This window comes from Simochromis diagramma, unplaced genomic scaffold (assembly GCF_900408965.1).
Source record: "Simochromis diagramma unplaced genomic scaffold, fSimDia1.1 OVJJ01000123.1, whole genome shotgun sequence".
Classification (NCBI taxonomy): Eukaryota; Metazoa; Chordata; class Actinopteri; order Cichliformes; family Cichlidae; genus Simochromis; species Simochromis diagramma.
In genome coordinates, this window is record NW_024386778.1 from 500,688 (window position 1) to 513,930 (window position 13,243).

The 13,243-nt window shown below is 46.6% G+C and overlaps 1 protein-coding gene across 1 annotated transcript in view; it reads left to right on the forward strand.

Annotated features, from left to right (window-relative positions):
* The window catches only part of zzef1 (zinc finger, ZZ-type with EF hand domain 1), a 29,298-nt gene that overhangs the window by 2,051 nt on the left and 14,004 nt on the right, over nt 1-13,243 (forward strand). Inside the window, 32 exon segments of the mRNA XM_040010862.1 lie at nt 3-186; nt 273-472; nt 889-1,099; nt 1,193-1,309; nt 2,017-2,195; nt 2,426-2,524; nt 2,614-2,705; nt 2,810-2,955; nt 4,465-4,570; nt 4,674-4,892; nt 6,048-6,139; nt 6,266-6,483; nt 6,577-6,710; nt 6,786-6,853; nt 6,940-7,054; nt 7,139-7,304; nt 7,413-7,534; nt 7,624-7,746; nt 8,187-8,356; nt 8,444-8,525; nt 8,608-8,809; nt 8,914-9,047; nt 9,163-9,403; nt 9,494-9,576; nt 9,663-9,753; nt 9,838-10,324; nt 10,406-10,570; nt 11,222-11,341; nt 11,458-11,619; nt 11,757-11,889; nt 12,780-12,918; nt 13,005-13,170. Of these exon segments, the coding sequence (XP_039866796.1) occupies nt 3-186; nt 273-472; nt 889-1,099; nt 1,193-1,309; nt 2,017-2,195; nt 2,426-2,524; nt 2,614-2,705; nt 2,810-2,955; nt 4,465-4,570; nt 4,674-4,892; nt 6,048-6,139; nt 6,266-6,483; nt 6,577-6,710; nt 6,786-6,853; nt 6,940-7,054; nt 7,139-7,304; nt 7,413-7,534; nt 7,624-7,746; nt 8,187-8,356; nt 8,444-8,525; nt 8,608-8,809; nt 8,914-9,047; nt 9,163-9,403; nt 9,494-9,576; nt 9,663-9,753; nt 9,838-10,324; nt 10,406-10,570; nt 11,222-11,341; nt 11,458-11,619; nt 11,757-11,889; nt 12,780-12,918; nt 13,005-13,170 (4,966 nt within the window).

A 13,243-nucleotide genomic window follows, 5' to 3' on the forward strand; every position in this document is an offset into this window, starting at 1 on the left:
AGATTTGGATATTCAGTACAGAGCAGAGCTGGACCGTGATCCGGATGTAGACATGGTCAAGGTCGTCACTCAGTGCTACAGCACAATAGAAGCTTCGTCCAATGTTGCTGACATCTACAAGATGACAAATGGGGAAACGGCGTCTTTCTGGCAGTCTGACGGCAGCGCTCGCTCGCACTGGATACGGTAAAAGGCAGCTGAGTTTCTGATGTTTCTAAGCAAGTCTATTAACAGATCTAAGGTGGAAACTCATCTCCTTTCTCCCTTCCCAGACTAAAAATGAAACCGGATGTTGTTTTGAGACGTTTGGCCATTGCCGTGGCTTCTAATGACCACAGCTATATGCCTCAGCTAGTGTCAGTTGCTGTGGGGAAGAACCGGCGTTCTTTGCAGGAGATCAGAGACATCCGCATCCCGAGCAATGTCACGGGCTATGTAGCTCTCTTGGAGAATGCCAACATCACACACCCCTGTGAGTCACCATCTCACTGATGCTTCTAGGTCACACTATCACCTGTCTGAACATAAAGCATGGTGTAAGCTTCATATGAGCTTTGTGGGGTCATACAGTTGTGCCTCCTTATTGGGTCCACATGCAGGCTTCCACAAGCTGAAGATCGAGGGGATCCAGTCCAAGAGAGAGTCTGTTTTTCAGCTTACAGGCCTATGTATGCTCCACATGTGCTCCTTTTTAATAATGACACACACACTTAAAAATCGTAGCTGTGCTTTGCATGTATTGAGGTCCCCATAGTTAAGTCATGTGTTTCACATGTGCCTCCCTAATCAATATTTATTCTACAGTATCTTCAACTGTGCTCTCCTTTCTTTCCTGTGGGATGTATCTGATTTTTCCGTTAACCACATAAACTTGTCACTAAATCCCAGATATCCAAATCAACATTAAGCGGTGCCTGAGTGATGGATGCGACACACGGATTCACGGCTTGAAGACGCTGGGTTATCAGATTACCAAGAATAAAGAGATGTCTGTTTCGGATGCTTCAGCCGTCTGGTACCTGTCTCTCCTCACCTCTTTGGTCACTGCGTCCATGGAGACGAACCCTGCGCTTGCCCAGACCGTCCTTCAGAGCACACAGTAAGATGCAGAGCTCACTGCATGTGTTTATTGACATCACATTTGTAAGATTCCTACTGATGCCACTGGTTTCTTTTGTTGATTCACTTTTAGAAAAGCCTTACGTCACATGCCGCCATTGTCCCTTACACCGTCATCCACAGAGTTCCCCAGGTTCTTTTCTGCGAACATCTTGGAGGAGGTGGATGGATTTCTCCTCAGGATAGCAGAGTAAGGCATTGTGGCACGGACACCACACTGAGCTCACCATGCTGACGTCATCTCAGTAAAAGCGGGTGGAAACAAAAATACTGGTTAACTGAGGCGGCGACACACTTTGTTCCATTTGGTGCTCTGCAAATCTAATTCTGCCGACAGAGGCAGAAAAACATTGTTTTTTCTACTCTTAGATATGTATGATGTCACTAAGTTATCCCTAATCTGGTCATCCATGCACACTGCTCTGACTGTGTGCTTACAAGTCCCACCTGTTCTGTTCTCAGTAGGCTGAAATGAGGAGGAAGTAAAACTGCTTGTTTAAGGTGGAAACATCTACTTGTGTAGAGTCCCTTTATTAACTCTGTAAAGCCACAACCATTAATTCACCGTCAGGAAATTCACATTTTTTAACCTTCTGACAAATTTAAAACAATTTAATATCAGTTTGCATTTACGATTTTCAACGTGTCGAATTGTTGCTAGAACTACTTGATCCACTTGGGTTATACAGGAAACACTTCCTAAGTTCAGCTGAGGTCAGGTGTGGCCTTTGGGCCCGCGGTGTGTGAATAAAGCTCTGCAGTCAGTTTAAACAACAACACAGCAGGCACATGCTGCTGAGCGTGTGAGCATGGCATTAGAGCTTATATAAAAAAGGAAAGTGTACGCTGGCGCGACAAGTTTGACTCATGGCAAAGTATTTGTTCTCCTGTGTGCAGCTGCTGTGTGAGTCCTGATGTAGAGCTGACCCTCCTGGCCTTCGCCCTGGCCAGAGGGAGTGTGGCAAAAGTCATTCAGGCCCTGTCCTGCATCAGTGATCATTTAGACACAAAGTACAAGGCCTCGCCTCTCATCGTCTCTATGGCTTCGGTCCGGCTACGACTGCTGTATCGCAACGGTAACGGCTCTTCTTTTCCTCTTCTTCACACGAGGACGTTGAAATCTGAGAAAGTGCCATTTCTGAGGAGGAGTTGCATTAGTGGAAAATTGCTTCTTCTTTTACAAAGCTGCGCTGCAGTGTACTGATTACTGCCTTCCCGTCCTCCAGTGTAGTAACAAAGTTGCAACGTAATGGAACGCGATCATATGATTAAGTGTGCTGTGATTGGACGTTCTGGCTTATTACAGGGAAGCCGCTCCAGCTGCACTTACAGGCCTGTGATGTGAAGAGCAAAGATGAGAAATCAGGACCAGAGAACATGCTAACAGAGTACTCCACTGGAGATGGTACAGCTGAGATCAATAACGACTGTTCTTCAGATTGAGTACAAAATCAACATGACGTAAAGTGCTGCTGGATACTTTGTCCTTTGCAGGTTTTCTCACAGAAGCCGGCCGTTTGAAAGCCAGCGTAATCCTCTCGACGGAGGACCAGAGCAACTTCCAGGTCACTCAGATAAAGATCAAAGTGAGACGGCCTATAATTTTACCATTACAGTGCAAAATACAATAACCTAGAGAGTGACGGAGGATTACAGTGCTGCAGGTCTTACACTGTGTTTGTGTGATAAGGTGCGGAAAGGAGCCATTGGACCGAAATGTGGTTTAGTGTTTGCGTATAAGGAGGACGACCCTTTCGATGCAGAGAAACACTTCAAAAGGTTTAAAAAGTATCACTCCTGGGACTACAAGGACTTCAAAGAGTTTGTACAAAGCAGGTAAGGATTTGCAGCTATTTTTAACGATTTATTTGTTCCTATATTTTAGTTTGAAATGCTCTTGTGATAAGAACAGACTAACACTGTCTCACTAAAATGAACCATCCAGTCCTAAAAGTGGGACAAACTTTAGTTATGGAGACCCCTCAGCAGTCTGTATGTGTGTGGGGCCCTCAGTGGTTGATACTGTGTGTAGCTGACACAAGGCATGTCTGCCTTCTTTGCTTCCCCTCATACCTGCTATCGTCTGCTCTTCACTTACCACTGGAACTGTTCCTGCTTCCCTCAAACTTGCCGCCATCACCCCAATATTGGAAAAAAACTGGTCTAGATCCCAGTAATTTTGAGAATGTTCGGCCTATTTCCAATCTACCAGTCCTTTCAAAACTTCTTGAGAAAATAGTTGCACACAACTCCACTCACATTTAACTAATAATAATCTGTATGAACAGTTCCAGTCCCACAGCACAGGAACAGCGCTTATAAAAGTAACCAATGATCTTCTTATGGCAGCTGACTCCGGTTTACTTTCTTATTCTCCTCGATCTGAGCGCTGCTTTCGACACCATTTCTCACTCTGTTCTCCTCAGTAGGCTGGCCTCCATCAGTCTCTCCCATACTCCACTAGCCTGGTTTAAATCATACCTGTCTGACCGCACTCAGTTTATTCAACTCAAATCCTTCACTTCTCAGCCCTTCCCTCTGACCACTGGCGTGCCCCAGGGATCTGTCCTGGGCCCCTTCTTTTCATTATCTACCTTCTTCCACTTGGACATAAATATAATATCCAGTTTCACTGTTATGCCGATGACACCCAGCTTTATCTGTCCACTAAACCTGATTCTGCTCTCCCCCCTCCTCCCTCACCCTCTGCTTAGCTGAACTGAATTCATGGTTCTCTTCTTATTTTCTCAAACTCAACAGTAACAAATCCGAGCTCCTCTTGGTCGGCACTAAATCAGCATTATCCAGAACCAACAGTTTCTCTGTTACTATCAATAACTCGCCGGTCTTCTTGTCTTCCTCTGTGAAAAGTCTGGGTGTCATCCTCCACAGTACTTGTACACAGTAGTTGTACACATTTAAGGCTATTCATCATCTCTCTCCTCCATATCTCTCTGACCTGGTTCACATCACCGCCCCATCTCTGTGTCTCAGATCTTCTTCTTCTCTTTCTCTCTCTGTCCCCTCTCCTCGTCTTGCCACCATGGGGAGCAGGGCTTTCAGCTGCTCCACTCTGGAATCCCCGACCTCCTGATTTAAGAAATCTCGCTTCCTTCTCTCTCTTTAAGTCCCAACTCAAAACTCACTTGTTCAAAACAGCTTATCCCACATAACCTTTCCACTCTGCTATTTTAAATTTGTTTCATGTCTTATGCTTTTATGTTGCTTTTATTATTCTACTGTGTACAGTGTCCCTGAGTGTTCTGAAAGGCGCTCTCAAATAATATGTATTATTATTATTATTATTATTATCATTATTACACCATGCTGTCACCTGACCTGCAGCGCCAGGACTCCAGCGCAGAGTGAAGACGAGCCGATTGGCTGGTTTGAGCTGGAGGACGACTGGAATGATGTGGAGATCAAGCTGCAGCAGTGTCGTGTTGCCAAGGTACACAGTTAGTCAGCTCCCCTTCATTATTGGTGAACGTTTAGTTAGTCTTTAATATTGTGCTGTCATTGTCACACCACCTCTAATTCTTCCGTCTTCACAGTTCCTGATGGTGAAATTCCTGTGCACCAGGCAGGACAACGCCGAGCGCCTTGGTGTGCAGTCCCTCAGCTTCAGTGGTTACTTGTGCCCTGGGACAGAGAGGCTCGCAGACCTGGATGACCTCAGTCCGAAAGGAGAGAGCTTTGACGGTGATGCTGTTACCGGCCTTTGTCTGCTAAACAAGACGCTCTTCTTCATACAGCAGCTCACACGAGACATGGTACCTACTTATTAGATAAAAATACCCCATTTTATCCCCAAAATTGGGAAATTACTGTGTGACAGCAGCCAAAACATGAAAAAGGACTTTCACTATATTAAAATGTAAGAGAAAAAAAGCATCACAAGACGAAATGGCTCCGAAGAGTTTAAAAAAAGTTTTAATCGTTTAATACAAAGAAAGAAGACTTGAGCTTAAATCTGAAATGAATGCAGGTATGAGGTGGTAAAGATTTCCTGCATCTGAAACAGATTTTAAAGAGAGCGTCCTTCTGTGTGTCCTGTAAGCGGTAGAGGGGGTGATCAGGATTATCAGCATCCAGTCAGCGCAGCCACAGACGTGTTGGCTGATGGAGCAAAAGGCGTGCTGATTCAGCAGCAGTGATGAGTTACTGTGGCGAGTTAGACAGCTAGCAGCTCAATGTTGAGGCCGCGTTCCCTCGGTGACGTTTCAGTCATAGCTAGTGCACGCCGCCATGCACCTTAAGTGTCCTGAAACCAGACACGGTCACACTGTGGTTTGGAAACGTGTGAGCGTGGCAATAACTCCACTCACGATGCTCCCACTGGGCTCAATAACCTCAGTAAACTCCACTGGTGTGTTTTGCAAACACCTACATTTCCCACGAGGATCTGCTCCATCACTAAACCCTGTCATTTCCTGCTGGCTCCTCTGAGATCAGAGGCTCTGGGCAGTAGACCTGTGAGCACAATCAGCTGGTGACGAGTCTCCATTAGCAGGAGTTAGTAGAGCTGTAAAGACTGACTTGCATAACAAAGGCAGCTGCATTTGGTTGAATCATAACAGGCAAGAAAAACCAACTTTATCGGTGATAAAATCATTCAGATAAAAAAAAGAAAACTGCCACTCAGCACGGTGCAGGGACCGTAGGATGAACGCAGTAGTCACTGGGCCACATTCAGATATAGTTTGAATACTATTAAGACCGTTATTAATCTGGAAAGTGCTGAAGAGGAAACTCCTGCATTTAAGATGAAGAAACCTACAAGAAAGCAAGAGAAAAATGTAACCTGTACGAAGTCAGTAAACTAACCTGAGACATGAGACAGTGCGCCCCCTGATGGCCATTCAGAGTCATTGCAACATGTTTCCCATCTCTTTATGACTGATAGAGCTGCGTGTTTGTGTCTACAGGATGCCTCTCACTGCAAGCAGAAGTATCTGTTGGAATTCAGTGGCCTCAGCCTGAGCCTCTTCTGGAGCTTCTACAGCAAACTCAGGGAGATGTGAGTAAAGCTCTTCTCACTGCCAAGTCTGGCACTTGTTGTTAGAATTACTGGAATGATAATTACCACTGAGTCAGTCAGTGGGAGTCCATGCCTGCTGCAAGTTAGCATGTTTCTTTCTTCCAGTGAGGGCGAGGAGGTGACGAAGAGCAGAGTTCTCCTCCTCCAGCTGATGCAGAACTGTTTCCCCATGCTGCCCACCCCCCGGGAGTCCCGGGGCAAAGAGGAGAGCAAAGTACCAGATGAAGCTGGCGCAGCAGCTCGTCCATCCATGTCCAGCAGCAGAGATGATCTCAGTGACTCTATGAGGGCTGTGTGGGAGCTCTACACTCACCTCTGTCACAGTAAGGAGCCGTCGCTGTCACAGAGCGAGGGAGCAGCTTTGTAAGCATCAGAGAAATCCGGCGTAGCAACCCTGTTTGTGGTTTTTGTTGTAGTTGTGGACAGTCCGGAAGGTGAGACATCCGTGGAAAAGGCTTTGCACACAGAAGCGGTGAAGGCCGTTCTTCATGGAGCGGCTGTTTTCTTCCCTGATAAACGTGTCAGGCGAGACAAACTCTTTCACATGATGGTGAGTTTGTAAGTGTTATTAAGCAGCAGGAGCGTAACGATTCTCCTAATGTGTATTTTTGTGTTTTTCCAGAAGAACATTACAGAGGAGGATCAGCCAGAGTCGGTGAAGGTTACCTTTGAATCCCTTTGTAATTACTTCAGGTAAGCGCTGTACAAACACGTCATCATATGGTCCTGTCAACATGAGACATCCCGAGGAGTCGGTGACGTCTGTGCTTCCTCTGCAGCGATCAGGATCCAAGTGGCCTTCTGCTGCTCCCTCCTAAAGGAGCTCCCTCAGACTTTGACATCAGCCCAATACTCTCAGTCATGGAGACGCTGCTCCTGGTTGCCACCAGAGAGGTAAGCCCGCTTCTCACGGGTGGACATTGAACGTTTCTTTTGTCTTTCTAAAGTTCGCTTCTCCTCGTGTCTTCTGTCCTTCAGTGTGAGGTCATGATGGTGGATGAGAATAGCGGCGCCAGCAGATCGGTCCTGCTGTCGTTGTTCTGGGCTCTGCAGGGCAGTCTGCTCTCCTGGTGCTACCTGCAGCTCAAAGGAGGAGCGTCCACGGCCATTGCAATGGAGCTGGCCAGAGACATCCTGCTGAAATGTGAGACGCATCATTCCTGATGACATACGTGATTGTCAGGGGTTGTGTGTTTATCAGAGCATGCAGAACAATGTGTGACTAAGCTGTATGATGATTTGTTTTTAATAGATGTGGATCAGTTCTTGGAAAGTGTCAAGTCGATCCTTGGCTCACTCTTGGAGAGGTACACTGGAGCTCAGATTACTGCAAAATTAGGCAGCTCTATCATAGCCACAGTCTTCAGACAACTGGTAATGCTCTCTTGTGTTATGCACTTTAATTGGCTTCATAGACACATCTAGAATAGTGCGTTGTGAATAATTGGTTTGGGTCCTGGCAGATGATCTTCCTCTTGGAGCTGTGCCCTTTGGACATCCCCCACAGCCTGCTGCTGAAAAGCTTCTCCTCGCTCGTTGAGCTGCTCAGAAGCCTGTCAAGCGACACCGGAGACATCTTTTCTAAGGTCAGTCCACTTTGACCACTAGCATTTCTGTTGCCTCCACCCATCGTAGGGGTGCGAATGAAGCCGATATCATGTATTTGGGGAATGGAGGGTCCAGAAGGACCAGTCTAATTAGTGGTGAAAAGTATTTAAAACCATAAGAAAGGCAAATCGCGTGTTTTTGTGGGAAGAAAGCCAGTGTTTCTTTCTGAAATGCATAACAGAGGTACTTGTACTTATCAGTCCAGTTGCTTTTGACCTTCAGATAACGGAGGCTATATAAACGAACGTACTATGTCTAAAAATGTCTGTATTTCCTGTGACATAATACTTCTACAAGTGATGCTGAAAGTCTGCGTTCAGCCTCATTTTGATGTGTTTGAGTTGATCCACTGTGTGGTGTTCAGAGCTACACAAACAGTGCAGCAGTCCACAAACTTGTTGTAACCTGTCACTATAAGGTGGATCAAGAGAACTGGCACCAACCCCAGCAGCCGGTGGTGCTAAGGACCTGGAGCATGGAGTCCCCGCACAACTACGAGAACAGCCGCCACGAGACGAGCATCTTCGCCTGCCCCGGTGCGACGTCGTTCGAGGTGGAGTTTGATGAACGCTGTGAAACAGAGAAGAGGTGACGTGTTTGTAAATGTTTATTTGTTTGTCTTTGAAATCCTTTGTGGGGATTTTATCCTGTTAACTGTGCTCACAATATTTGCAGATACGACTACTTAGAATTCACAGATTCCAGAGGGGGAAAGGTCCGCTACGACATGAAGGTCGGAACTGAGAAGTGGCCAAAGGTAGGCGAAGGAAAATCACAGGCTGGTCTTCAGATGCGTCACTGATGTTTACGAATGTGTCCTTGTGTGTTTGCTCCTTTAGAAAGTGACCTTTGACACCGGTCCCCAGCTGCAGTTCCTCTTCCACTCTGACAGCAGCAACAACGAGTGGGGCTATAAGTTCACTGTAACAGCGCTGGGTTTACCAGACATCACCATTTCTTGGATGTCAGATCTGCAGCTGCTGGTGGCTCGTCTGATGGGTCGCCTTGCATCCAGAACGCTGGCGTTGAAATCTCCGCACGGTGAGACGGTTTTCATGAGGCTGGCCTGAGTCGCAGTTTATCAGAGCAGAAAAGAAACCAGTTTGAGGCACTAGCAGTGTATTATTGTGGGTTTCTGTCTCCAGAGGTTCGCAGTGTAAAGGAACTTCCATCAGGGAAAATGTCCCATGTTCAGTCTTCACCTTTATGGAAACCCATCCTGAGACATGGGCTGTGTGACAAAAGGGAGGCGAACCGAACAAAAACAATCACAGAGCAGGTAAAAAACGCTCTGCTACCTCAGTTACGTACAAGCACCGGATGCTGCTGTTGCATTAGTCGGTGACCTCGACTGGAAGATGCTCTGATGGTGTTTTTCTTTTTCTGTGTGGTAGGCGAGCACGTGGACTCTGGATGAGCCGACGGGCTTCCTGGAGGACTTTGCTCGCTGGAACCCTTCACAGGAGCTAACAGACACTAGAACAGAGCTGATGAGGACCCTCATGCAGGCTTGCAAGAAACAGGCGATGAGGAACGAGATCACCGCTGGGTCAAAGATAGACCAAGCTGTGAATGCCATTTGGGCAGCCATGGTGTACCACACACCGGCCCTCAACCTCGCACTTCTTAGCTATGGTAATCAGCGCTCATACAGCTGTGTTTTTGTGAGTTTGTTTCTTAATTAATCTTCTGAATGATTTTCTCCCGTCTGTGTTTTTGTGCTAGTAGTTAATCCGGACTGTAAATCCAGCCTGAGTGAAGAGTTCGTGCAGGTGTATTCACTAGCAGACAGCATCAGAACGTGGATGGTGAGTGTAACACACGGGACATCTCCGCTGGCTCGTGCTTTTCATGTTTCTGACCTGTGACTCTGCTGGGATCTATTTCCTGTTAGCTGGAGATGAAGCAGAGATATCTGGTTGGCAAGATGAACAATCATGACGAGCGGGAAGGTGGTCCTGATGAGGTTACCATGGAGACACTGGGTGAGTGCTTCTTCCTTTTTAATGTCATGTCTTGGTTTTACTTTGCTTTTTCCTGACATTTTAACTCTTTCTTCTTGTTCTCAGCTGAGATGTGCATCGAGAAGAGCCTCTTGTTGTTCCGATTTGCTCCTTGCGGCGTTCCATGCCAAGGCAGCGACGCTTCCAGAGCCACAGAGAGCAGCAGTGCTCTGCTGTTCCAATCAAGTTCTATTTCAGAAGGAGACTTCCAAGCCAGCTCATCTGTGGGACCTCAGGCTGCAGGGTCTGAGGAAAGCTGCGAGTCCAGGTCTGGACAGAGTCAGTCGTCCGGTACTCACATTCCCAACTCATCCTCATGTGGCCACAGCAGGCGAACCCATCGAGACTCGACAGAGAGTCTCTCCCCCCAGCCTGGGGAGCCAGCCTCCCCCTCTGCTTACAACCGCAAAGCTCCGTTCAGTCGGGCACGCCTTCGTCTCCTGTCCTGCCGCTCTATAGAAGAGCCTCGCATGACTCCCTCAGTCAAAGATCGCTACCCGATACTCAAACACATCCTAAACTTCATAAAGGACCAGGCTCTCACAACAGCAAGGTGAGAAACTGCTACTCTCCTGTTTGGTAACGCATAATGAGACTTGCATCCAGGGTTAAGTCCTCGTTCTTCTTCCTGCAGCATTCTGCAGACGCTGTCTCTGAACAAAGCGCAGGCCCTGAGTGTGTGCAAGGTGCTGGAGATGGTTCAGCAGTGCTTCCACTCCATGGGACAGCCGCACCTCTTCCAAGCCCCCTGCATCCTGTTCCTACAGGAGCTGCTGGCATGCCAAAAAGACTTTACCTGGTAAATCTCAGTTTTTCAGTTTCAATTCATTTACGCATGAACCTCCATGACACAGGAGCAATCAGAATAAGGTCACAGAATATGATGCTGCACGCATACTGGTCCTAGTGGGATAGTAGGTCTTAATTTCCATAATGAAAATAAAAATAAATGAATGGATTCATTTAACCCTTTAAACCCTGACCTAATTTACCTTTTAAAGCAGGGGTGTCCAACTCCAGGCCCCGAGGGCCGGTGTCCTGCAGGTTTTAGACGTGTCCTTGATCCAACACAGCTGATTTAAACGGCTAAATGACCTCCTCAAGTTCTCCAGAGGCCTAAATGAACTAATTATGTGATTCAAGTGTGTTGACTCAGGATGAGTTCTGAAACCTGCAGGACTCCGGCCCTCGAGGCCTGGAGTTGGACACCCCTGCTTTAAACACTCACCCAGTTAAAGGGTTAAACTCTGCAGATTGCAGCAAAGCAAGCAGAGTCTCTCCAGACCCCAGAAGACTTTTTACAGCAAGAGGTTTTTAACAGTTGTGTCCCAAAATGTGATGGCAGCAGTTTAGTTTGGTTCTCAAGTCTTTTTGGAGATTATTCACCGATGTCAGTTTGGTGTTTTGCTGACTGGCTGCACAGAAACAACATTTTCTTTGTGTTTTCCAGTTATTTCTCTCAGCTGTCAGACAGCGGTCAAAAGCTGGGAGAGGAAGTGAGGCACTCCTACCATCAGCTGGTGCTCATGCTTGTGGAGGCGGTACAGGGCTTCAGCAGCCTCAATGAGAAGTGAGCGCTTTCCTCTAACCCGTCGTGATTTTGTGAATTTAGATTTGTTGCAAATGCAGGAAGTGTTGTTGTGAAAGTGCGTGCACGGTGACCTGATCGCGATCACTGCCCCACAGAGCGTTTCTGCCGGCCCTGTCGTGTGTGCAGACCTGCTTGTTGCACCTCCTGGACATGAACTGGGAGGCGCACGATCTTCCTTTCTTCCTGAGCATCAATCTTCCTGACCTCCTCCTCAGCATGTCTCAGGAGAACATCAGCGTCCATGACACTGCCATCAGGTAATCTCAGTGCTCGTCTAAATGTACAAAAAGCTGCTGAAGAAGGCAAAAGACACCTCAGTTTTCACAAACTGCTTTTTGCTTTCTAACTCTGCTTTATTCATAAAGTTTCTTCTGTGGTTTAACTTCATCTGCAGTCAGTGGACAGAGGAGGACGAGATTGCAGACTACAAGAAGAACCAGGAGTGGATGGATGAGTGTATGGACGGGATGTTTGAGAAGTGGTATGACAAAATTGATGAAGAGGAATCGATGGAGGACAGGAGGAAGGTACACTGCAGTCCATGAACGTAGGACTGTTCGATATAACGATATATATTGGATGACGATATAAAAATCGTTTCATTTTACGCTATCGTTTGTTTCGTGCTGTCGCAAAATAAACTGTTTACGGCAATATTTTTTAATCGTTCTGATGGTCACTGTAGCAGCTGTATTCATTTATTAAAGTTCTCTTTCTCTTATATTTAATATCACCACACTACGGACGGACAAGCGCCTGTTTTTATGCGTTGTCATTAGCAACAACGATGGTAACAGCATCGCGTGTCCGCTTGTTTATGTTCCACATAAACCTTTCACAATAAAGCTCAAGATCCTGTTGAGACTTTTCAAAATAAACTGAATCACATGAAAGAGCAGATTATTTACGGATGAGAAGTAAAAAAGAGCCGCCAGGTGCTAAAAAATAAAGCTTAGACTCAAACGTTAGAACAGGCTTTTCCCCGCAGCACGCCGTGTAATAAATACTCACAAAGAAAACGGCGCCGTTACAACTTATGTCTAAAAACGTATCGTTTCATGCATCGGTTAAAACACTCGACTCCAGCTACATGACGCGCAGCTGGAAACACTTCACACAAGTCGAGCTGCCCGAGATTCACAGAATTTACAGAAAATGTTACATTTGTGATTTATATCGTTATCGGACGATAGAAGTTTTATATCGGGATATGAGATTCTGGTCGTATCACACAGCCCTACATGAATGTTTCAATGTTCACAGTCAGACTCGCCTCAAAGCTGGCTGCGTTTTCTCTTCTCCACATTCTTCCCTTTGCATTTACAAAAACCTGCAGATTCGTGCTGCAGCTTACACACATGTGCACGCATGCTCCGTCATTTTAAAAACTCTAATCAGTCACGTGCTCCATCCACAGATGCACATGTTCATTGCCCGCTATTGTGACCTGCTCAACGTCGTGATCTCTTGCGATGGCTGTGAGAGGATGGCACCTTGGCACCGCTACCGATGTCTGCAGTGCATGGACATGGACCTCTGCAAGACCTGCTTCCTTAGTAAGTGCATGCGTGACACCGATGATCAGAGGACCTTCCCGTAGTCGTAGTTATACTCACTCTGGATGCGTGTATATGTAAACCAGGTGGTGCCAAGCCTGAAGGCCACGAGGATGACCATGAGATGGTAAACATGGAATATGCCTGCGATCATTGCCAGGGGCTTATTGTAGGCAGCAGGATCAACTGCAACGTGTGTGAAGACTTTGACCTGTGCTTCGGTTGTTACCACGCAAAGAAGTATCCTGACAGGTGACGCTCGTCAACTCACATTTAATGTTGAGGTTGGCCTCTTTAGTTCTCCTTTTATTAAATGGTTATCGTC